The sequence below is a fragment of the Calliphora vicina genome, chromosome 2 (assembly GCF_958450345.1).
Source record: "Calliphora vicina chromosome 2, idCalVici1.1, whole genome shotgun sequence".
In the NCBI taxonomy this organism is placed as follows: domain Eukaryota; kingdom Metazoa; phylum Arthropoda; class Insecta; order Diptera; family Calliphoridae; genus Calliphora; species Calliphora vicina.
The window spans coordinates 139,366,775-139,392,755 of record NC_088781.1 but is presented as its reverse complement, the minus strand read 5'-3'; the positions used below and the strand labels follow the sequence as shown (position 1 = coordinate 139,392,755).

At 35.1% G+C, this 25,981-nt stretch overlaps 1 protein-coding gene across 1 annotated transcript; it reads right to left on the bottom strand.

Moving 5' to 3' along the window:
* Nucleotides 1–360: 360 nt before the first annotated feature.
* On the bottom strand, nucleotides 361–21,912 carry Apoltp (Apolipoprotein lipid transfer particle). Its single transcript, XM_065502222.1, has 21 exons — nucleotides 21,819–21,912; nucleotides 16,216–16,464; nucleotides 13,897–14,669; nucleotides 13,613–13,772; nucleotides 13,308–13,551; nucleotides 12,415–13,247; nucleotides 12,107–12,355; nucleotides 10,249–12,046; nucleotides 9,970–10,180; nucleotides 7,573–9,906; nucleotides 5,962–7,514; nucleotides 5,742–5,891; nucleotides 5,060–5,675; nucleotides 4,396–4,986; nucleotides 2,655–4,335; nucleotides 2,421–2,590; nucleotides 2,258–2,347; nucleotides 1,625–2,190; nucleotides 1,359–1,559; nucleotides 611–1,301; nucleotides 361–553 (listed from the first exon to the last, which is right to left on the bottom strand). The coding sequence occupies exons 2-21, from the start codon at nucleotides 16,304–16,306 to the stop codon at nucleotides 497–499; spliced, it is 13,059 nt and encodes a 4,352-aa protein (XP_065358294.1). The 5' UTR covers nucleotides 16,307–16,464; nucleotides 21,819–21,912; the 3' UTR covers nucleotides 361–496.
* Nucleotides 21,913–25,981: the final 4,069 nt, after the last annotated feature.

Here is a 25,981-nt window from a genome sequence, read left to right as displayed (position 1 = left end):
CAAAGTTTAACGAACTTTTCTGGTTCAATTATTTATACTCAAAATGTACTCAGTTTTACATACACTGGTATTTATGTACAAAGTGTGTGTATATTTTTATAGATGAGCCCAAGATTTCATGATGACACTTGTAGCCATAGTTCCACATGCTAAATAATTGAATATTTCCGTTGTTGGCACTTGTAAACCATTAAGTAATACCATAAAAGCTTTAAAAAAAATGCTGAGAGAAAGCTTTATTATAAAATGGTTAGTGTCTTAGCTTTTAACCGTTATAAAGTTTAAGGGTTTAGGTCTCGGCTAAGTTGCTTCAAACAAAACTATTTTCATTCATTTTTAAACTGTTATACTTTAAAGTAGTTTTTTTTCTTTTCAATAAATTTATTTATAACAAAAAGTATAAAATTCAAAACACTTTTATATGAATTACATACATATAAAAACAAATTTAACTTAAAAGCTAATTAAATGACAACTGATTTACAATTCACTAAAATTAAGAATCCATTTCATTGGAAACATCATCCCAGTCCCAGCCATTAAATTGGAAGTCCTATAAAATGAATATTAAATATTAAATTTAAAGAGAAATTACTTTAAATAAACTTACATAATCCTCTATATCTAGATCTTCCACGGCATCTGTGCTGGGCGAACAGGACATATAGGAAACACCTGTATTATGACCCGAACATTCACAAGTTTGATTGGCTGGCGGTGCGGCACTCTTGGCCACACGTTTAGCAAATATTGTGGCAAATCTCTTGATGGGATATTTGAATTTGGGCAGCAATTTGCGGGCACTAAATACCGAACCATTTGTCTCCAAAGCCAAGGGTATGCAAATACCCAAATTATTCTTGGGTATACGCAATTGCGTTCTGGTGGCATTGTCACCTTCAGGGAAACGTTTAGAGTAAACCAATTCTCTATCTAGACCAAAGAAGTGTCTTAATTTGCGTGTTTTCTCAAACTCAAATTCGGTATCAGCTAAAATGTGCAGATTAACGCCTTCCTCGCGCATGTATTGCAGTATGGAACTGTAATCGAAACGCATATGGCGAGCGGCACAATCACTGCAAGTCAGCAGAATAAAAGTTTTCGAAACGCCCGGCCGGAAGTTCAAACGTGAGGCTGTGGAAATGGCCTGTAAAATGTCATTGTTGGTGCCATTAACGGTGTCTATGTGGGCGAAATATTTGGCCAGATTATTGAAATTATGAGTAAACACAGAGTTTTCATAATAAATGGCGCGTGGCTTGTCGAAAGGAGACACGCCGCCAAATGTAACCACAGCATAGCTATAAAAAGAAACAAATGAAACCATAAATTATATAAAAACAAAAAGAAAGACCTACCGATTGTTGGAGATTTTATGAGCCAATAGCTGTTCCTCTAAGGTGGATACAATGGCCATAATGTTTTTATTTTCAGTTAAATTAGTGTTGCAGGGTTTAGCCTCCACAATGAAAACAATATCACTGCTGCGAGGCACATCTGAGGCACTTAGTGTCACAAAGGTGCCCTCAGGTACATAAGAGCCATTGGTAAGTTGGCAGCTAAAGGGGAAAAAACACAATTAAATACACAGTTATTATTATAACATTTGCCAACCTCAACTTACTAAACACATTGATCTGGCACTCTCATTGGTATTTTGCTACTTGTGCAGGCCTCTATATAGGCCAAAGCGGCTGTACAGGCCCCCTTATTAGCAGGATGTCCTGAACGCACGGCATTCGAATTGCTGCCCAAATCCAAACAAATATCATAGAATGGCTGTATGTCCACGGTATCAGCACATGCAGACAACATGCCCGATTTAAAGTAATAATCGCATACTTTGCTTACATCTTCGGGCACAGCAGGCTTAAGCGAGCTGGGTTTCATTTTCTGCTTACAACTTTGCACACTCCATGAGTCCGTAAACTCAGCGGGACTCTTGGTTATTTGATTTTTGGAAGAGGTGAACTCATCAAAGATTTCATTGTTCATGGTGCCCAAGACACCGGCAGTTTTGCCGAAATACCAGCCGCTTACCTCAAACCAGCACAAATCAAACTGGACATTACAGCTCAAACTGAATTCGGTATCGGAAGTAATGGACAGTATATCTAGATCACGAGCTATAGTGATATCGTTAAGTTTCAAAGGTAGCAAGGACTTTTGATCGCCATTAATGGTTATGCGCTAAAGAAGTAAAAAAAAAATACAGTTTTAACTATTAAATCTGGTTATATAAAAGTATTTAACTTACATCACTGCCCAAATCAATTTCTATGAATTCACCATTGGCTATGAAGTTCAGTTTCCTGGTGGCCACGGCATCATTATTACTAACACTGGACTAAAAATTAAAAAAAATAATAAAAATTAGTTTTTATATACAATATAAAGGAATAAGTAGTTAAAACACTTACCGAGGGTTCTAGCATTAAAGTGAAATTGCCCTGGAAGAAATCGTGGGTCAACAAATACGAACATTGACGATTGCGCTGGCTGCCCGACATCTGCTCGAAACGCAAATTCAAGCCAACAAAACGCTTGTCAAATGTCATATAGTGGCGAGAGTCTATCAACAAAGCACGAGCTGAAATTGATATTAAACAAATAGATTAGAGAATTGCATTATATCTCATATTTCTTAAACTTACAATAATAGGGAGGCAACCAAGTCTTGGGATCCAAATGCTGTCTCATATTGTATATACTGCGTATCATTGAAGAATTGGTGGTGCTCAATAGATTTTGAGCCTTAGCCAGGAATTTATACTCAGGTATCTCTTCAAACTTGGGCGTTTCATTGAATGCATGCCAGGACATGGGTAACTTTTGTTCCAAGTCTATAATGCCCATTTCTGGATCAAACACAAATTTCGTTTTGGCCTCTCTATACATATCGGCCGTCTCCAAAGCATTAGTGGCATAATTGCGCAATTTATTGGCTATCAAGGCATACAGCTCATGTAATCTAGCCTCAAACTGCAGTTCCTCAGCTATCCACTCTAGTTTGTCTACAATCTCCCTATACTTTTGTATGGCCAACTCCACTTGTTCTATCTTCTGTAATTCCTTAATCTCTTCCCATATCTCCGTTAAAACCTCATTAAGTTCAGCACCAAAAGGCACCAATTTGAAATATTTCTCCTTAATGAAATTCCAGGCAATTAAAGAATATTTCTTGATATTTGTTATGGCATCATGCGATTTAATGTCTCGGTATAAACGATCCACATCTTGGGTAAAACTGGATACCTTGTTAAAGTAAGGAGACTCAGCCAATTCATTGGTTCTCTTGTAAATGAAATCAAACAATTCCTTGCTTAGATTCCACAAGGCCGATTCTATGTAGCTGATAAATTTGAAAATATGAGGTTCCAAACGTTTCAAAACACCACGCCAGTAATTGGACATCATATTCCAGAATTTGTTCCACAAGTTCTCCACATATTTTATAAACGAAATATGCAAATCCTTAATAAATTTGTCATACTTATGCACACCCTTTTCCATTAGACCCGACAAGTACTGCAAGGAGTCGCCGTGGAAGAATCTGCTTATGGCCTCCAAAACATTATTGTAAGTCTTTTTAATGGTCTCAATCAACCAGACCACACTATTGCGCAAAGCTTTACCGGAATCTCCCATGGCCTGCCACAATTCCGTGAATATTTTGGGCAGAGATTCAATATGATCCCTAATGGCTAACTCGTCTATAATGGTCAGGGTAAAGTTAACCACAGTTTTGATATAGAAATCATTAGCCTCATAAGACTGATTGACAAACAAACGCAAATCCTCTAGATCTTCTTCCAAAACACTCAACTGGCCGATATCATCAAAGAAATGTTGATTGTAGCTCTTGGATGTATCCCAAATAATGCCTATGGCCTCTATGGTTTCACTATACAAAGACTTGATCCAGAAATCTATGCCTTCGGAGAAGGAATTGTAAACTGAAGTGCCAATTGCATGGAATTTCTCCTTTACTTCCTGCTTGATTTTGGGACGCCAATGGAAACGTCCGGTTATCAAACGAGAATGATTCATTTTCAAATAGGAACTGATATCTATAATGCGTATTTCCTCATAATTTCTCCAGATATCCAAATAGCCACTGCGTACATCGGGTATAGAGCCTATAAGCTGTAAATTTTGGCTGGCATCCTCAGTGAGATTGACCTCAGCGCGGGCATATTTATTCAAAATATCCACAAAAATGTAGCCGGTATTATTGGTGTCCGGAGTATCCCAAATGGTGGCATTAAGACCATATATGGGATGATTGATAGTGGGTATGGCCCATACTCTTACCGAATGATAAGGAGAGTTGCGCTATAATACAGAAAATGTAAATTAAATTCAAATAATTAAGGGAAATTTGGGAAAACCTACAATGTATTCAATTTCCTTGCGATTCAAATCCAATAATGCCAAAAATCTACCATGTTTTTCAGGATAAAAGGAACGTCTATAGTTGGCATATGATTCTGTCTTATAGTAAGAGGACTTGGCTGCCAAAGTGCCATTCACCTGCACATCCAATTCCGAAGCCACATGATGAGCATAAAATTTGAACGTATAGTTGGTGTAACCAAATTCTTGATACATATCCTTTAAAATCGCTCCCAAAACAATAGCATGATCTTTGTTATCCGAATAGTCAATCTTCAAATCTGTTTTAAGCAACTCTACATTGCTGCGATGATAATTGGCCTTTAGCGTAACATCCTTCTCCAGATAGGGATGACCAATTGTAACTAACAAGGACTGGCGATCTTTATCTCCTTTACGTAAAGGCTCATCTTGCCACAAAACAGCTGTACGTACTACTTTCAAAACATCATCAAAGGATTCGGGATTGGTCCATTTGAATTCAATATCAGAGAAGAATTTACTCTCGGTAATATAGTACCAACCCTCAGTAGACAAAGTGCGTTTCGGATATGATAGATCAATAATGAATTTGCGGGAATCATTACCGGACTGTCAAAAAGGAAACACAAAAAATTGTTAATAAATATTTATCAAGGAATCTTATTAAGGCTCAGTAACTTACCACTGTATAATTACTCAACTCCAAATTATAACCAATCCAAGCCGTCTGCGACAATTCCAATTTACTGCGATGCTTAACCATTTTCTCACTATCTTCCTCATAGTTGGTGGTCAAAATCACTGTGCGATTTGGATGTATGGCTACAATTTTGAATTCCTGACCATTAATCTTTGTTGTTGTATACAATTCTCCAGTCAAATTAAAGTTTTCCACATTTTTCAATTCAAATATTTGTATATGTTTAATGTCTAACGATTCTCCTGGTTTAGCCATATCTTTGGTATTGACATAATGAATTCCTAAGGGTTTCATTTCATTCTCCACCGTTATATCGGTGGTAATGACATGCAGTGGTTCATGTTCCTCCACACACTTGTAAACGCCATTAAGTATTTGCTTCTCGTTGTAGTTGATCTTTAGAAAACCCTTATCCAAGTCAGGCTTTTCATTTAGACCATATTCAATGTCGGCTCTGTGGCGGGTGGCCAAAGGAATTTCCATTTCAATGTTGCCCTTTAGATTGTGTTCGAGATCTTGGCTCTGATAGAAACTATGCAGTTTGAAATAGGATGAGTCAGAAGGCCAGGAGCCTTGGAAGAAGCGATAGGTTTCGGGTCTAAAAAATAATAGAAATATGTTAATGTAAGGTCCTAGAATTTTAAATAATGTAGGGTAAACTTACCCTTGTGTGGTAAAGTTGAAGTCTCCTTTAAACCAGGTAACATTAAGGAAAGGCGTTGTACTGTTAACAAAACCATGCATATTCGAAATGGTTTTAAAGGCTACATCCAAATCCGCTATAGGTCTTGAAGCAGGATAATCGATAGTGCAGCTATTTTAGAAAATAAATAAATATAAGTTTAAGCATAAACTAATAGAATCTTTAACCAAAAACTACTTACGCCACAGTATGATATTCATCTGGTCTCAAGTCGTAATTGCCCTTCATAAAGAAGGTGTCTTGCTCCCTGAACTTGGGCGTAATTAATTTAGCATAGAACTCACGTCGGGCAACATCTTTGCGCAACATCTGGAAGTCTCCCTCCACAGTGGCGATATCTGTATCTATGCCCCATTCTACATGACCCATACCTTGTAAATCTGTGGTGTTTCTATAGGATAAACGTCCCAAATATTTACGCTTAGCATCTTGGGAAAGGTACTTTCCTTCAACGAAAACTTCTGGCTGCACACCTTGTTTACTAACCAAATTTCCTCTATAACGCAGGCCAAAGTTGTGCACATCACCGATTGGCTGAGGCAGCACGGTAATTATATTAGCCTGTAAATCATCCGAAGAACGATAGTTCATGGAACCATTGACGGCCAAATTCCATTTAGAGTCTACATCCAATTTAGCTCCAGTGACCAGACGCAAGTAATTTTTGTCCGGATTAATGTACTTAGCACTGGCATGCACAATTCGGGGATTGGCTTCGGGTCGTTCCATATAACTTTCCAAAGTGAGTTGCATATTTTCAGCCCAAATCCAAGACCAAATGCAATTGCCTCGTCCTATGTTGGGGCCTATGCGATATTCTCCGCCTATATTACCGCTATCCTTGAATACAGCTATGTCCGAGTGTAGTTTTACCGAGTCTATACCCAACTCCTTCCAGGGTGTTTCCAAAGAAATATCACCAATCACATGACCCTTTTCACGAGGTCTCAATTTGCCATTAAAGTTAATGCGTTTTATTTCGGGCAAAGTAGATTGTACCAATACTGAAAAGTCCATGCCTGAATCATCGCTTTGTGAATAACCTCCGGATATTTGACACATTTTGCCATCTTCTATGGCACTAAATTGGAAATTATAGCCCTTTTGATTGCCCTCAGCTTCAGTGATGCTGAGTTCAATTACACCATCACGTCCTCCAGATTTGGGTTGCACACGCAGTCTAGTATCGGTGGGATAATTTTCAGCCATTCTTATGACACCATTGAGCGCATAGGTCACCATATTGCGATAGAGATTTCCACTAACATGATATTCATTGGGATTGTTACGATTTCGCACCATCGAACCATGCATGGAGATATTGCGGAAACTTTCTATGGGTGTCCAGACTTCTACATTGAAAATATCGTCTTTTTTGCTGGCTCTTGTGCCATATTCAATGCGTTGGCCGGTTTGGCTAACAAAGCCCAAATCAAAACTGAGTTGGGGATTGGAACTCTTGGTAATTTGCAAACTGGTTTCCACTAGTTTTAAAGGCAACATGGTGGTCCTTACTTTGCCATCTACATTTACCAGATGGCCAGGATCTTTGCGCCAGGCCGTTTCAATTTGCAGTTCATTGATCACTTCGTTGTCGCTAACAACAAATTGTATGTCCACGGAGTTATCAATTTGGGAAAAGTCCTTTTTAAAGTAGGCTCTACAAGCATAGTGGGGAATAACATTGGTGTTTAACAAAATACCCACAGAGGTTTCCAAAAAGTTCTCTTCCACCTAAAATAATAAACAAATTAATAAATTTAAGACTCAAATAATTGTTTGGCAAACCTACCTCTACTGAACCTGCCAAAGAAAGGAAAGTTGTGGGTGTGCGTGAGGAAATATTTCCTTTGTAAATATTACCCATTTCCATTTCCAATCTACCCCAAATATCCATATCAGTTAATACCTCAAAGGGTGTTTTAATATTAATTTTCAAATTATGCTCTTTGGGCTTGACCGAATCATCAATCTTGGTATAGTTAAGTTCAAAACCTGTAACAGCTGGTTGATCCACTCCATTGCTGACAATAAAATGCATTTTGTCATACAGATAGTTATAGTCCAAGTCTATGTGATACTCCACTATGGATTTGAATTCTCTAGCTACCGCAAATGGTGTGTTTACAGTCAGGACATTGATGACATTGATATAGTCTGGATAGTACAAACGATCCTTAAGATCAATGCGTCCCTGAGGCAGTTGTAAATTGCCCACAATTATATAATAATCCATAACTTCCTGTATATCCACAAAGCCCTCCACCGTAGGCCAAACCAAGGAATCTACTTCAAATTCCACAAAGTAAGACAAAAACTCATCATAGTCTATATCATCGATATCATAGTCTTCAGATTCAATTTTGGGTGGTTGAAAATCATCATCGTACAAAAGTTCCAATTCTATTTTGTTGCCTCCCAGTTGGGTTAAAAGTTTGGACTTGGGATGGCCATTAATCTTAAAGCCCACCTTGTATTTGGATAATTTGCCATGCAAATAGAAGACAAATACATCTTTCTTGATAAACTTGGCTATGAAACCATTTTCCTCAAAGCCCGGCAAAGGAGTAAATACTTTGTAAGAGTATTCAAAATCATTGATATCGTCCATACGCCAAACACCGGTAAAACCTAAGGTAGCATTATTCCACATGCCCCTTAAGTCCACTGTTTCCGCTTTAATTTTAGCAAATAAGGCAGCCTGTTGGAAGCTTTCTATGGGTGTGGCTACACTTAGTTTTATATCGAAATTCATGAGGGAGATTATATCAAACAAAACCTCGGCACCTAAGGCAGCTGTGGGAGCTCTTACCTCTGCCACAGCATGATGTTTCTTTTCATTAAGACCAAAGCGTCCATTAATGGTGCGGAATTTCTCCAAGGGCGTGGTTATATTTATCGTCAACATATTATCAGAGAACTTGCGCACATAACCATCTATGGCCAAAGTGAATTCACGTATCTCAAAGTCCAAAGAGGCAGCTCCTTGAATTTCACGTTTTTCATTTAACATAAATTTGGCGGCCAAACCACCCTTGCGATAGCCCTCAAAAGGTGTAACCAGGAACACGGTACCGCTAATATTTTGTGATTGAGAGCTTTGGGCCAACTCCCACAAAGACTTAATGCTGTAGACATTAAGGGTATCATTGGGGCCACTGTAGCGTAAATTCAAATCGCTGTCAAACTTTTTCATATCCTGCCAATGCTTGACCTTAACATTTATAATGGGAATGTCCTTGACGGTGCTGTTAATGCCAAAGTAAACATCAAAGCTTACTATGGGCTCGGCCATTTCAAAATCACTCTTATAGCCCAATTCCAAAGTCTGGTCATCAGCCCATATGAGCGAGGTATTGGCCAAAATTAGATTTCCTTTGTTGTAAACCCCAGCATTAAGACTATTTTTACGCCAGCCTTGGAAGGGTGTAGAGAGTTCGGCTTGTATCCAGTTGTGCAATTGTTTGTCAGGCATTATACCGGCATTGTAGCTAAAGACAATCATTTCACTAACACTCCAACTGGCCCTAGCCGTACCATAATATTGAGGTCCTCCCGTAAAAGCATCAAAACCACAGCTTATAGTTCTATCTGGATAGGTGACCATAACATTGCCTTCATAATGCTTATTGCCGGGATTATTGAATTCAGCCAAGAGACCCAAACGTTGTGAGGGATCGCGATTTGCATCCCATTTCAATTCCAGTGACAGCTCCTTTCTTTGTTCTATAGACAGCAAGCCCAGTTTAATGTGAATATCACGTAGTTTATCAAAATGTATCTCAACTTGCAGCAATTTGGGTTGTTCTGATAAAAGTTTGGCATTCAACCAATAGTCCTTTTCTTTGATCTTCAAACGCACTTCGGCATTGGCATTTTTATTTACTTCATTCTCGTTGTATTGTACGGTTAAACCATAAGGATCGACACCATAACGGGTTTGTACATCGGCAAAGAAAACCATTTGGTTACGGCGATACACCACATTAAGCGAGGTAACCTGGAAAGAAGGACTTTCTACCACCAGTTTCAGATGATGTAAACTTTGTACTCTAGAGCTTTTGTCTTTGTAGTTGCCTTTGAGAGAGATGGAGTGTCCAGTAAACCAGGAGCCATTAAGATTAATCTGAAACAAAATTAAATGATAAGAAAAAGTTGTCCAATATAATGTTTATTTGTAAAAATTTACCATATAATTTTTGCTAGTAACTTCAGTTAGCTTAAGTCTAGTGGTACAGGAATTAAACTCTGGTACTGTTACATTAACATAAGCATCTATGGCGAATAGGCTTCTTCTAGGCAGATGTATGGAAAACAAACCAGTGGCTTCTTTTTCAGGAGCATAACGCAAGCCCAATAGAACATTGTGTTCAGTGCCATTTTTACTGCGTTCTTCGTGTCTAAATATTTTTAAAATTCAATTGATAACTAACATTTTTGGTTAAATGTAAATAAATATTGAACATACTTTAAGGAAACCTTGAAGTCCACCTTGGATCTGGGTACTTTAACCTCAAAACTGGCCCTGGTATGAGAACCCTCCATTAATAGATCCTCCGAGTAGGCTCGAGCAAATACTAAACGCACTGAACTGGTGTGCTCGGGATTAGCAAAGTTGGCATCATTATTGTAGGTCATTACACCTTCCGTATGACCCTGCAAACTAAGCCAGGTGGCATTGGACACAAAATTGAGCTTGGGATAGGCAGAAGTCTTGAGTTTAACATTTCCCCTATACTCAGTCTTCGACTTATCGCCTGTATTTACCAATTTACCCTCAAAGTTAATGGTTTCGATTTTATTGGCTTGGAATCTATAGTTGACGGTGAGATTAGTGGAGGTGGTAATTTCTGTCTGCACAAAGTTGCCCTTAACCATGGCCTGCAATTTCTTGGTCTCAAAGGAAAGTTCAAAATCATTTTGCGTTATGCCGTTCTTCTCGTTTATTCTAATGGTGCCAATAAGACCGGTAACATTGACACCATTTATGGCCAACAACATTTTGGGTTTATACATCCAGGCGGTACGATCTTGCCAGCGCTTGAGTTCCATATTTAAATCAAAACTGCGATTACCATTAGTGTCCAGGAAAACATCTAGTCGGCGATCATCTGGATGGCTGTTATAATTGCAACCAGCTGAAACCTTGGTATTGGCATTAACAAATGCCACTGAAGCATTAAAAGCTTCGGGAGTGGTGGTAACATTGGTAACCAACAATCGCTTGGCAGCCGAGCCTGGTGTATGGAAAACCAAAGAAAAGCTGGAATCATTAAGCACTTGATCCCAGTTGTATTCGAAGACATATTTCTTGGCGGTTAAATCAGATTTTTTCAAAATAACACTGAAATTTGTGGGACCACTCAACAGCAAACTGGGATAAACCTTGTCCGAAGAATTGGCCAAATCGGGCACACTGAAGTAGGAGCATAATTGTAGGCCTATGGCTTGATCCAAAACCGGCCAAGTACAGCTGCTATTGGAACGTCGAGTTTCTATGCCAGTTTGAGGAATTTCCTTTTCCTCTTTAAGTACCAGCAACTCCGAGCGGGCACTAAATATTTCATTAGTATCCTGGGGCAAATCAAACGAAAATGAGACCAGATTTTTGCCTCTCACTTTAAGTTTAGCTTCAATTTCCGAATTGGAGTACAAATTGCTCTTGACTTTAATACCCGAAACGGCATAAAACATATCAGCCTGTATGGAAGTTATGACATCTACTGAAACCGAGGGTTTAAATTTTCCCTCCAAATCGAAATGCCAATCTGTGGCCGGTTCTATACGATCCAAATTTCCAGAAATACGGAAATCAACCGAAGAAGCACCAAAAGCATTAATTGACAAAGGCAGACCTATAGCCAAGGGCACACTGTAGGAGGCATCCAACAAGACACTGGATTTGGTGTAGGTTATTTCTTGACCCGATAATATTTTGGCGATTTGTTGGAAGGGATCAAATTCCTTGGCAAAAGCCATAAACTCTACGTTTCCCTCCAATGAAAAATGGCGCAAATCATTGCCAAATATACGCAAGCCAAGTTGAGCTTTGGGATTATTGTAATTATAGCCCAGTTTATAGCCCATGTCCTTTACTTGTTTTTGTACTTTTTCCTTGCGTCCCTCAGTTTCTGAAGTGGCAGTGCGTTTTGGGCGACTTAAGTCTTCCTCAAATACATAATCATCATCAAAGTTTTCCACATTATCTTCAGGGGCATGACGTTTCAAGCGGAGTGTATCCAGATTTAATAAGTTTTCCAAGGTGTCTGCAAAAATTAATAATTTAAAATATTAAAAAGTTTAGGTTTTGTATTATAATTATTTACCATCATCTTCTGAGCTCTCTGTGCCTATTAATCTATTTAGGAAGTACAACTTCTTGCGGAAAAATTCCCTATTAAGCGGACCTTTGGGACCAAATACCGTGGAAACCATTTCTTCAAAACCCTCAGCTCGGGCAGATACTTCCCAGAAGTTGACCGCTTGACCAAAAAGTTCAGTCGTAAAGTTCATAGTAGCCATGCGGGGCAAATAGGAGTCAGTGCCAAATAACACATTCAGATCCGTGGTGGTGCCTAAAAAGAAGCTTTAGTTAAACTAACTTTATTTGGAACATTCATTATTTTCATCTTACCAAAATTGTATTCATCAAAGAACAAAGAATGTTCATAGTTGCGGGAAAATTTACGTATATCCAGCTTAAATTTATCCGATAAATCATCATTAAGCAACAAACCTTGAGCTTCTATACGTATGGGTGAGGAAGATTTGGCCAAATTCTTTAGATGTGACCAAACAAAAGAGCCAACTTGATTGATTTCTTCATGCTCTAGTATAGTCTTAATACGACTAATGGACAAATAGTCGGGACAGCGCATGGCCTGCAAGTAGCTGAAGGTTCTTATTTCCGAATTCAAAGTGTAGTTGGCATATGTCTCCATAAAGAAATCACGATACATCATACAGTCCACACGTCTAAAGGCTATAACAGCTTGTAGCCTTATCTCCATGGAAGTCAAATTCTGGGTGATAATTTCTTGTAGTTGGGCAGCAAAAGGCTGGGACATAACACCAATATTACCCAAACCCTTCAAAATAATAATCATTCTTTCACGTGTACGTCTTTCTCCACGATACATATTGAATAGGCTAAGGAATTCTGTCTCCAAAAGATTAACTATACGCTGGACTTTAAGATTCTCGGAACAGTTTTCATTGTGTCTGCAGAAACTATGTATAACCGCTGAGGCTCCTAGCGTGTACTCGGGATCTATCTTTTTACGTGAAAACTCCAGAATGGTAAAGAAAGTTTCCAAAGTTTCCTCATCGGGGCGTTGTATAAACGACAAGGAAGTCATCCAGCTGTGAGCTAATCTTTTGGGAATAGCATTGGCTATGATTTGATCACGCATCAGTTGATAAGAAGCGGTACTGCCTATATAAGGCAAGGACTCCAAAACATGATTTCTATTAAAGTAAACAACAATTAATATATTATTTGGATACCTAACGAGCTTTAAAACTTACTTTCCATTTCCACAAATACCAGCTGAACGGGCCAACAATTCGGTCAAGGCTTTGTAATCCAAATATTTGGTGGTTTGCAAGAAAGTGGTAAACACATCTATAAACTCTCTTTGAATTTTAGGATAGCCCACGGCACACATTTCCTTTAACAAATCCCTAGAGGCTTTAATCTCACCATGAGTAGGCTTAATAGCAGGGGTATGATCAAACAACAAACTAGATCTTTTCTCCACAAATTCATTGTCTAGAAAAATTTAAAAAATTGCATTAAAATATCCCCAAATATATTTACAAAACAAGCTTACTTTCAGCCAAAAACTCTCCTACACTAAAGGTGTCTTCTCCCTTAAATTCCAGTTTATACAGGGTGGTGGTAACAGCCCCTGTACTAGCATTGGAAAACGGTATAAGTTGGTGACGTTCATAGCAACTTATGTCACGGTAAATGTTATTGTCAATGGTAAACTACGAATTCAAAAAGAAAAAGAAAATAATACAAATAAAATCAATTGAAATCGACTCAACACGTTTGTTTGTTTGTTTTAATTTTTTTTCGGTGCCAACAAACAAACGAAAAACTTTTACTTACATTACAATAACTTTGTGAATCCAAGATTGGCCAAATAGTTTTGTCGTCACGGAAGTTATACGGTGTCGTTTGCAATATTGAATGCGTGGAATAACGATTGCGACAACTTTTCACATCTTTTTCCTTGCGTATGGTTACAAACACATTGTCGGTGGTTTGTAAAGTGTAGTGCACATTACAAATACCCGAAACATCTGTTTCCGTTGTATTGAAATCAACATCAAAACGCATCATGGTATTTTGTAAAGCCGATAAAATACCCTTTTTGAAATTCAACACCCAGGTGGGCTCCTCCAAACTGGGACAGATTTCACTAATCAGACCATCGTGAAAGGCAAAACGTAGCAGATTCTTTTTCAAATCGAATTCCAAATCTTTACTCTTGGGATGCTCATTTGTAGAGGCTGTCTCAGCGTTATCATCGTCATTAGAGTTAAAATCGGTGTCTGAATCACGTTCTAGGTCACCATAATAGTCATAGACATCATTGCTGTTGGTATCTGAACTGGAATCGCTGGTTTCCTGATTAAGATGTTCGATTTTATCATATAGACTTACTGTATTGATGCGCAAGTATCCCTCACAGGATTTTGGAAAGAATATATCTATATTGGCTTTCAGAAACAAATCTGAGGTGTTTTCGCCAGTGCCCGAGAATTCAGTTCTTAGTTGTACCGTGTAGTCATATTTGAAGATATTGTCGTTGTATTTGAATTTACCATTTTCGATATCACAATGGGGACGACCACAAATTTTGGGGTCTTTGAGGGGATCTGGAAGTTAATTATGAGAGATTAGAAGAAATACTAATAAGATCTTAAGGGAACTATTAGATTGATTTGTATTTTAAGAAAGAGATCCTTAATTAGAACTGAACTAGAACCTGAACTAGAACTAGAACCTGAACTAGAACCTGAACTAGAACCTGAACTAGAACCTGAACTAGAACCTGAACTAGAACCTGAACTAGAACCTGAACTAGAACCTGAACTAGAACCTGAACTAGAACCTGAACTAGAACCTGAACTAGAACCTGAACTAGAACCTGAACTAGAACCTGAACTAGAACCTGAACTAGAACCTGAACTAGAACCTGAACTAGAACCTGAACTAGAACCTGAACTAGAACCTGAACTAGAACCTGAACTAGAACCTGAACTAGAACCTGAACTAGAACCTGAACTAGAACCTGAACTAGAACCTGAACTAGAACCTGAACTAGAACCTGAACTAGAACCTGAACTAGAACCTGAACTAGAACCTGAACTAGAACCTGAACTAGAACCTGAACTAGAACCTGAACTAGAACCTGAACTAGAACCTGAACTAGAACCTGAACTAGAACCTGAACTAGAACCTGAACTAGAACCTGAACTAGAACCTGAACTAGAACCTGAACTAGAACCTGAACTAGAACCTGAACTAGAACCTGAACTAGAACCTGAACTAGAACCTGAACTAGAACCTGAACTAGAACCTGAACTAGAACCTGAACTAGAACCTGAACTAGAACCTGAACTAGAACCTGAACTAGAACCTGAACTAGAACCTGAACTAGAACCTGAACTAGAACCTGAACTAGAACCTGAACTAGAACTGAACTAGAACTGAACTAGAACTGAACTAGAACTGAACTAGAACTGAACTAGAACTGAACTAGAACTGAACTAGAACTGAACTAGAACTGAACTAGAACTGAACTAAAACTGAACTAGAACTGAACTAGAACTGAACTAGAACTGAACTAGAACTGAACTAGAACTGAACTAGAACTGAACTAGAACTGAACTAGAACTGAACTAGAACTGAACTAGAACTGAACTAGAACTGAACTAGAACTGAACTAGAACTGAACTAGAACTGAACTAGAACTGAACTAGAACTGAACTAGAACTGAACTAGAACTGAACTAGAACTGAACTAGAACTGAACTAGAACTGAACTAGAACTGAACTAGAACTGAACTAGAACTGAACTAGAACTGAACTAGAACTGAACTAGAACTGAACTAGAACTGAACTAGAACTGAACTAGAACTGAACTAGAACTGAACTAGAACTGAACTAGAACTGTGTTGTAATTGAAAACATTACTTTAATAACATAGCAAAATCTATGTTTGTGATTGCAAATTTGCAATCAACTTTTATAAACTATAGTTTCCTGTGGCTCTTTATATTTGTTTACCCAAAATGTTTACTTTTATTGAAACACTCTGTCGTTTGTAATACAATTACTTTAAAACTATGTAATAAAATTCAAACAACAAAAACATAAAATAAAAATGTGTAAAACAAATGTAATCAAATTTTTTACTTACTTTGCCGTGCCGCTAGTGTTACTTGCAATATTGCCAGCAATATTAACAACAAATAAAAGCCGTTAGCGCCTAAAAGCGCTGAACGCTTCATGTTCAATTTTATGTTGAGCTTGTTGATTTATCCAATAAAGTTGGGTTGTTGTTGTTATTTTGAATTCCTTTTAGTTGAATAATTTTTATTTTTTTTTATAAACTTTCTACTTTAAATTCCATTAGAATTAGTTTGAGGGTTATGTAATTTATGCTGATCTGTAACGTATGTTTAGAGTAAAGTGAATGCGTGAATATTTTTTTTTTACATACATAAATATTTTTATTATGTATGATACGATTATATATATGTATTTGTATTTTAATTAAATACTGTGCTTTAAATCTGGTTTTTTGTTATGTGTGGGAATAAAATAAAAATGCAAAAAAACTGCCAAAATCAGATTCATGTTTTTTTTGCACAATCTCTTCCAATTGAAATTCAATCAAAATCACTTTGTTATTCAAATAAATGCTCATCTTCATAATATACGCATACAATCAAACATTCAAATATTTTAACACATACATACATACACATTTACAGTCACACATCCATATGCATGTATGTATGTATAAATTTATATGTGAGGTATGAGCGTGTTTGTTAGCATAATATCAATATCCCAGAAGTTCTTGGAGACTGTCCCGAATTAGTGATTCTTACCTATCATTTAGGGAAACAACTATTTACTTAAGAAGTTATATGACTACTTATTTTAGCGCTTTCAAGTCCTAAGCAGGAAGTTAATTTACCCATTTTGGATTACAATGAGACTGTCTGATCCTAAGTAGTCAATGCATTAGATTCACATACCGGTTACATAGAGTCAGTAACATTACCAGCTTCTTAACTTATTACTTGATCAGCTACATATCTAGTTATTTTAACAAAAACGGCTACTAATTGACCTCAAATAGTGAGTTAAAAATACATCTCATATACAGTCCAATAACCGATTACTGGTAAACAATCCTTCCTCCGACAACTCTCCAATAGATTGCTTCTGGTGGCTAAAATAACTACTTTCTAAAGTGCTTACTTAGAGACACTAAAGTGACAATTGACTTCATGTTAGACTACCTGGGATGTAAAAAGTAGTCAATTGACTTCTAATAGTGTCAAATGACCCGAAATGTATATATTGGAGTTAGCCAAGTGATCATTACTTTCTATAATGGATACATTGACTACTAGCTTAACTGCTGGGTTATATGTGTGGTATGAGTGTGTTTGTTGGCATATCAGTTTATATCTGAATGTCTGTGATAATTAGAGGGGTTCATATCTGAAAAAAGTAGCAGTTATTGTAATTCTTTAGTTTGTGGAGAGTAATTTATTAGTGTTATTGAGTTTATTCCCAGTATGCAACATTTCGAGTCAGTTCTTTTTATCGAACTTATTTCGAATTAAAACCGAAAATATGAATTTATTATGATGCTCTATCCAATCTACATTTTTTAGAATATCGTATTTTAATATTTTATAGAAATGACGAATAATGTTCGAGTTTTTTTTAATGTCAAATTTTATTTTTAAACAAATTGACAAATTCATATACATACATATTATTCTTTTATCAATTTGTGAGAAAATAAAATTTTATTTCTAATCCTATCAATAACATATTCATAAAAATATAGTTTAACGCTAAAGACGTCTTAAAAGAAAAGCGCAGCTAATTATTGATATTGTTTTTGACAATTCGAATCTTCATAATCAGCAAACATCAGAAATATGTGCAGAGTTTATTGCATTTGAAAATGAAAACACACCTAATGCAACATTATTGGATAATAATAAAGGTATTGAATATGCATTATTTCAAGAAGAAATTGCTCGATGGTATAAAGTATACGAAATTGTTCATATATTTAATCGAAATCGAATCAATTTAGAACATTTTTAATACCGAAAAAGGTATAGTATATCGATAAAAATTAGAATCAGAATAATAAATAATTTTCGACTCTTTATCGCTCTGCACTCTACTTAGGAAAACACGCACATTCTCGACATTATATCGAAGTCGATATCGATCAAATTTTACGAAAAAGTGATTCATTTTCGACATAACTTCGAATCATTTTGCATACTGGGTTGTATCTTTATTCTTCATGGAAGTTTGAAACTTTTTAGTAGCTTTAGTAGTCTTTTGGAAAATGTAAAGAAACAAAAATTCATTTATCTTGACTATTGTTCGCTATGACCTTTTCCCCATCTTTCTGGCAACTTATGGATTGCGAGCCAAAAGAACTGCTCATCTTTTGAGGATACGAACGAATCAAGCCTATAACGAATACTCTGTTCTGAAGTGAAGCGTATGCCAGAGCTTTACGATCGAGTGTTCTGCATCGATCCAAACAAATAGAAGTCGGAAGGTCTGGACTAAAATGCAGATGAGGCAAAACTGATGGAATATTACGGTTTAATGTATGGCCGCACATTCTGGGCGATTCTCGGGCAATGCTCGCTGCAAACGAATCAGTTGCCATCAGTAAAGGTGTCTAGGCCATCATGTTTCAGGATGACCGGCATTCATGGGCCAAATTAGATGGTATGTGTACACCTGTTACACGAATATTCCTGCCTGATATCTTGTTATAACTGAGCCAGTTAGCCGCACTCTTAATGGCTGATATTTCAGCCTTAATAATGCTACATTCATTTGGAAGTCCAAAAGATAGTCTAGTTTCGAATTCCTGAATGTAGACACCTGCGCCAACTTGATCTCTCTTCCTAGAACCTTCCGTAAAGATCGAGAGAATCGTTGTGTCTTATAAAGGTCCATCCATTACTTCCATATTGTACGGAATTGAGAAATCGAAATTCCTCCCCATGAAGGGCCTAGAAATTCAGTAATCCATATTATCCGGAAGATTCTCAATGCCTCCTATTATACTGGCATAACTGTATGGAGCATGTTTTCACGCCTTAATCGGGATTAGTCTAAAGTCCGAGGAAAATGCAATTTTTGCTGGTCATTAGATCCACAGGGATCCAGAGCCACTTTGTTGCGGTCGTTCTTAGAGCTTCTGTTATCAGGATTGCCATTTTTATTAAAACTCTCTCGAATAGCATATCAATTGAGCCTTTGTCTAGTGCCTTCCATCAGACAGAAACTTCATAGTGCCGGCTTAAAGACCGTATCACATAGCCAGGCTTTTGATGTCCTTGAAAGGGTATTGGGTTTCCAGGATAGTTTACTATCCAGAATAACTTCTAAGTATTTTGCGTTGTCCACTGGCTTTGCTCAATCAATCCACTGGCTTTACTCCACAGACTTAGTATACTGAGAGAATATTCCAGGCGTTGTGATATCGTGATCACTGCCGTTTCCTTTTCGGAACGAATGATCCTGTATCGTAGAAGGATCGATTGATCCAGACCAAGATCCTGTAGAGCTGAAACTATAGTTGCAGATTTTACATTATTGAGGGCTCCTTTCATATCAAAAAAGGTCACTAATGAGAAATTACCGAATTTCTAAATATATCCCACTAAGGAGTGAAGTACGGTCTAAACAGATTTGCCCTTCATGTAGGCGTGTTGAAAAGGAGATAACAATCCCTGTTTCAAAGACACTCGTATGTGGATGTCAATGATTCTTTCAAGGGTTTTCAGCAAGAATGATGATAGACTTATTGATCCGAAATCTATTGCTTTGGTGTGGGACGTTTTTCCTCCTTTCGGAATGAATATCACAGTGCATTCGGTTCACTGTTTTGGTACGTACGACCATACAAGACAGGCTTCTGGTTAATGGAATGGAAACATTTTGCATCTCACATAAAGATTGGGTGCTAAAATTATTTTCTTTTATAGCGTTCTCGCATAATTTCGAACATAAAACATGGTCCTTCAAGGTATCTCGACTTCAAATCGTATGGTAGCCTATTCCCCTGCTTTTAGATGAATCCTACAGCTTGCAAACGTTTTGAAATTGCTGCTTGAGAAGATGCCAATGATTTTTCAAGCTCTTATTGAGTTTGACAGCAATATTCATGGAGTAATGCCTCCAATTCTTGGTCTTTAAATTTGTTTGGCGGGCCTGGACGATATTTGGCTTCCGTGTCAAAATTACCACTTCTAAACCGAAGAAACCATCTCTCGCATGTGAAAACCGATAGAAAACATTCACCAAAAGCATCGGTGAGCAATCGTTGTGCTTCAGCGGCACTTTTTTTATACTCTTCACCATGAGTGTCAAGTTTGTCATTCCATTTGTAATTTCTACATTTTTCATTTTCGACCCTACAAATTATATATATTCTGGATCGTTATAGATAGCGAAGTCGATATAGACATGTCCGTCAGTCCGTCTGTATGTTGAAATCAACTTTTCGTAGCCCCCAAATAAATTACATACATACATGATTCATACATCAATATATCGGGAATTCTTCCGGTTCGCTATTTAAAATCGACACAATCGGTCCATAAATGGCTGAGATAAAAGGAAAAAACCAGGACATTTCGATTTTTGAGATATTTTTGATCTATATCTGGATTTCTAAGTCATTAATATAGACAATATGGATATTCAATAATAGATATTTCAAATACCTTTGCAACGGCGTATATAAGGCCAAAGTAGGTCCGCCCTACTTTTTACCCCGAATTTTTTTTCCCAAAAAAAAAATGTTTTGTTATAAAATTTCTTCAAAAATAAATTTAAAAAAAAATTGTTTATTAAATTTAAAAAATACCGCTTTCAAAAGACACGTCATTTATTGAAAATCTCGCATTTTTAAGTGTTTTACATCCAATATATCTTGTAATTTTTATGGCCCTAAATTTTTTTTGTTTTGTTTTTTAAACTGTTACCCATCTATTTTGTAAAGCATTAATACTTGTTATACCATGATGCATAATACTTTTATTTTCTTTAAATTTTTTACTATTATTATGGGTTTAATTGAAATTTTATATTCGTTTTTTTCCTCTTTTTTTGTTTGTAGTATTTTTTGTGCCAGGTTTATGTTTGTTGTTGCTATACTTCCTATAACCATATTGTTTTTGTTGTTTTTTTTTTTTATTTTATATATAAGTATTTGCCAATGCCAACATTTATTTGGGCAAAGCCATTTTTTTATTCACTGAATCACTTTTAATGCCTTTTGATCTTTTACAACACACAGAATATTCGGTCTTTTAAATGCTCTCACAGATTTTTTTTTCATACACACACAAACAAACGCACTCACCTATACATTCCTACTTGTTCAAATGGCAAATCCAGACACTCTCACAAACCCATACATATAAACCCAACAAACAAACACATTTACAAATGTACAAACACAAGTACAGAGAAATAGTTTAATGGGAAAGTTTTATTTAAATACAAATTCACACACACAAACACTTTCCCACACACACACTTTAACCCAACACGAGTAAAAGCTTTGTGTGAAGTTGGTTGGTTTATTTTTTAGTTTTTTCTTTTTTTAAATTGAAATTCTAAGGTTTTATTTAGTTTTCTAAACAAATTTAAATCTATTAACTTGTCATTTAGAGTAAATTATAAACTTTGACTAGTTTAATTAAAATGAAACATTAAATTAATTACTTTGAAATCCTTATCAGTATTTGGTTTTAAATTTCCACAAAATCCGCTAACTCTTAACCAAATCCTCCAGCAACCGCTCACGTCACTTAAACTTTAACAACTGACAGAATTTCATTAAAAATTCTCAACACAAACCTGAGCCCAGCTCATTTAATTTTTTTTTTTTTGTATTTTTCAAATCTACTGATAAGACTCATCTAAGTTTTGTTGGTGGTCGGTCGTGTCGTCTTCGTCTTCGTCTTCAAGAGATTAGAACAGCAATTTGTAAATAAATATTAGAAAAGTGATTTGTCAGTAAATGATGATTTGAAATTATCTCACTATCTATCAATTATTGTAAGTAGCAGAGACTGGCAGTGATTTGATAAGAAATATCATGTGGGAAAAATGAACTCTTTGGCGATTAAATACAAACAAATAAACATGACTTTGAAAAGGCTATTTGAATACATCAAGTTTGTAATCAGTGATATGAAAAAATAGCTATTTGTTTAGGATGATTTTAGGCAGATCAATTGATATTGAATTTGAAACTAAAAGGGTTAAACTATTTTATGTTATTTGAGAATTTGTAAATAATAATCTGAAATTTCTATAGAAAATTTAGCTATCACTTTAATTTTCAAATGAAAAATATGTTGATCTGTGATCTCTCATACATCTGACCAAATATCTAGTTCTTGTATGAAAAACTCGAAATATTAAAAATTTTTAATAACTCTGCAAATCCTTTAAATATCTAAAATCATTAATTACTTGGTAAATAAGCGTTTAATTGAGAAAAGGAGGTCGACTGTGATCACTCATATTTGTGATGAAAAACTCAAAATATCTAAAATCGTTAATAACTTGGTAAATAAGCGTTTAATTGAGAAAAGGAGGTTGATCTGTGATAACTCATATTTATGATGAAAAATTAATTTTTTGTATGAAAAGCTCAAAATATCTTAAATCGTTAATAACTTGGTAAATAAACGTTTAATTGAGAAAAGGAGGTTGATCTGCGATCACTCATATTAATGATGAAAAATTAATATTTTGTATGAAAAACTCAAAATATCTAAAATCTTTAATAACGTGGTAAATACGCATTTAATTGAGAAAAATAGGTCGATCTGTGATCACTCATATTTGTGATGAAAAACTCAAAATATCTAAAATCGTTGATGACGTGGTAAACACGCATTTAATTGAGAAATTAGGTCGATCTGCGATCACTCATATTTATGAAGAAAAATAAATTTTTTGTATGAAAAACTCAAAATATCTAAAATCGTTAATATCTCGGTAAATAAGCGTTTAATTGAGAAAAGGAGGTCGATCTGTGATCACTCATATTTATGAAGAAAAATAAGTTTTTTGTATGAAAAACTCAAAATATCTAAAATCGTGATCACTCATATTTATGATGAAAAATTAATTTTTTGTATGAAAAAAGCAAAATATATAAAATCGTTAATAACTTGCTAAATAAGCGTTTAATTGAGAAAAGGAGGTCGATCTGTGATCACTCATATTTGTGATGAAAAACTCAAAATATCTAAAATCGTTAATATCTTGGTAAATAAGCGTTTAATTGAGAAAAGGAGGTCGATCTGTGATCACCCATATTTATGATGAAAAATTAATTTTTAGTATGAAAAAACTCAAAATATCTTAAATCGTTAATAACTTGGTAAATAAGCGTTTAATTGAGAAAAGCAGGTCGATCTGTGATCACCAGGGAAACCGGAAATATGCTCTAAAAAAAGCGTTTTAGGCGCTTTAAATATGCAGTGACAACTTTAAAATATGCTCTTAAAATTTAAAAAATATGCTCTTAAAAAAACAAACTTTTACATAATTTTTAACCAAAAAAAATTTACTTATATTTTCAAATAAAAATCGTTGTCTATTGGATCTGAAAACATTTTTGTACATAGAAAATGTTCTTTCGACACCAACTGATGTTACAGGAGCAAATTTAAAAGACAATATTTCTTTAACACTTAGAACGGTTAAGTTTGAATTATAACTAAAATTTGATATTTAGATGGCGCTATTATTAAAATAGTGCTTATTTTATATTAAAACAAGTAAGAGAGCTATATTCAGCTGTGCCGAATCTTATATACCCTTCACCTAATTATACTTCAAAATAAAAAATTTTAATATTTTTAGGTGAACAAACATTTTTTTTCAGTTTTTTGGAAAAAAAAATTTTTTCAGTTTTTTCATTTTTTGAATAAAAAAAATTTTCGAATTGTTATTTTAAATTTTAAAAAAAATGTCTGTTTTTAAAATTTTTTTTTTTTGGTGAAAAGCCATTTATTTTTCAATTTTGAATTTTAAACAAAGGAAGTAAAAACCTGTAACACAACAGCGAAAAATAAGTAAGACAAAATTTGTTTTTGATAAACTCAAAATATGCTATTAAACAGTAAAATATGCTCTAAAAACGCAAAATATGACATAAATATGCTCTTACAACAAATATATGCAAAAATATGTATTTAAGGGTAAAATATGCAAAAATATGCACTAACAAATCGATGCCAAAATTCTTAAATAGTTCTGAAACGTGTAAATATCTTATCCATGTGCTCATTAGACTCACCAGAAAAAACATGCATTTGCATATTTTGGTTTCCCTGGTGATCACTCATTGTTATTGATATAGAATTGTCTATAGAAAACTTTTTGATATTTTAAATTTTCTACAGAAATTTTTTCGATATTTTGAGATCCCTATAGAAAGTTGATTGATATTTTGAATTTTCTATAGAAAATTTTTCGATATTTTGAATTTTCCATAGAAAATTTTTCGATATTTTAAAATTAATTGCAAAAATGTTTCAATATTTTGAATTTGCTATAGACAATTTTTCGACATTTTGAATTTTCTATAAAAAAGCGTTTCCTTATTTTGAGAATTCTCTAAAAATTTTTGAGTTTTCTATGAAAAATTTATCAATATTTTTTAGAAAATTTTTCAATATTGAAAAAAAAAAGTTGAATTTATCGATGTTTTTAATTTTCTATAGAAAATTTATCGATATTTTTAATTTTGTACTAACAGTGTTTTAATATTATGAATTTTCTATAAATAAATTTTTTTTTCGATATTTTTAATTTTCAATAGAAAATTTATCGATATTTTCTGTTTCCTACAGAAAATTTATCGATATTTTAAACTTTCTATAAAATTTTTTTCGATGTTTTGAAATTTCTATAGGATTTTTTTCTATATTTTGAAGTTACTATAAAAAATGTATTGATGATTTGAATTTTCTTCAGAAAATTTTGGATTTTCTATAAAAAATATTTCGATATTTTGAATTTTCTATATTAAAAAATTTATCAATAACTTAAATTTTTACTTGAGAATGTTGTGTTAACTTAATTTTCTATAGAATATTTATTGATAAGTTAATTTTCTATTAACTTTAATTCTGTATAAACTTTTCATTTCTTTAAAAACTTTTCCCCCAACATAACTTTTTCGCATAATATCTATTCGTATATGTTTTTTCTCTCCATTCTCTGCCAAACTAATTAATAAATTGATAAGCACACTTAGTAGAGCCACAAAATTGAGAGTAAACATATTTTTCTACTCCAAATCATAGATTAAAAGATGCAGCTCAAGTCATCAATACGCTTGCAAGACCATATCACAATTGAAACTATTTTGCTGTGAGTACATGATAGAAACATGCACGTTTTAGCAAAAAAATAAATAAAAACAGACAAATACAACGAGACACACAATCAGTCAGTCAGTCAGTCAATCCATCAGTCAGGCGGTCCGACAGTCAAACAACACACAGAGAAATTGTGATAATACAGATTGTAGCCATTATCTGCAGCAATAGAATTGAATTGAATTGAATATGTGTCCATAGAAATGTATGTATGAATTTAGAAATGTTCTCGTACATAGAGATGACCCTTACCATACCAAGGGTTACCATGGAAATTGATAAGGCTTGTGAGAAATAGTTAATTGTGGAGCAATGTACTCATTCGTCCTACTCGTACACTAAGCACTTCATGGTACTTAATAAATACATACGTAATTGCTACAATACACCAAGTGTAAATGTGTCTGTCTACTCGTACAGAAACTGAAATAGAAATAGAACTGAATAATTTTCTGTTGGTTTGTAAGAGTGATTTTTGAA

What these genes read in the sequence shown, in the direction of transcription:
- Apoltp (XM_065502222.1), bottom strand. Translation starts at nt 16,306, where the DNA reads ATGAAGCGTTCAGCGCTTTTAGGCGCTAACGGCTTTTATTTGTTGTTA. An exon ending in AACACTAGCGGCACGGCAAA is followed by an intron (nt 14,670 to 16,215) that starts GTAAGTAAAAAA and finishes ATTAACTTCCAG; the next exon opens with ATCCCCTCAAAGACCCCAAA. An exon ending in GTGCCAGATCAATGTGTTTA is followed by an intron (nt 1,560 to 1,624) that starts GTAAGTTGAGGT and finishes TTTCCCCTTTAG; the next exon opens with CTGCCAACTTACCAATGGCT.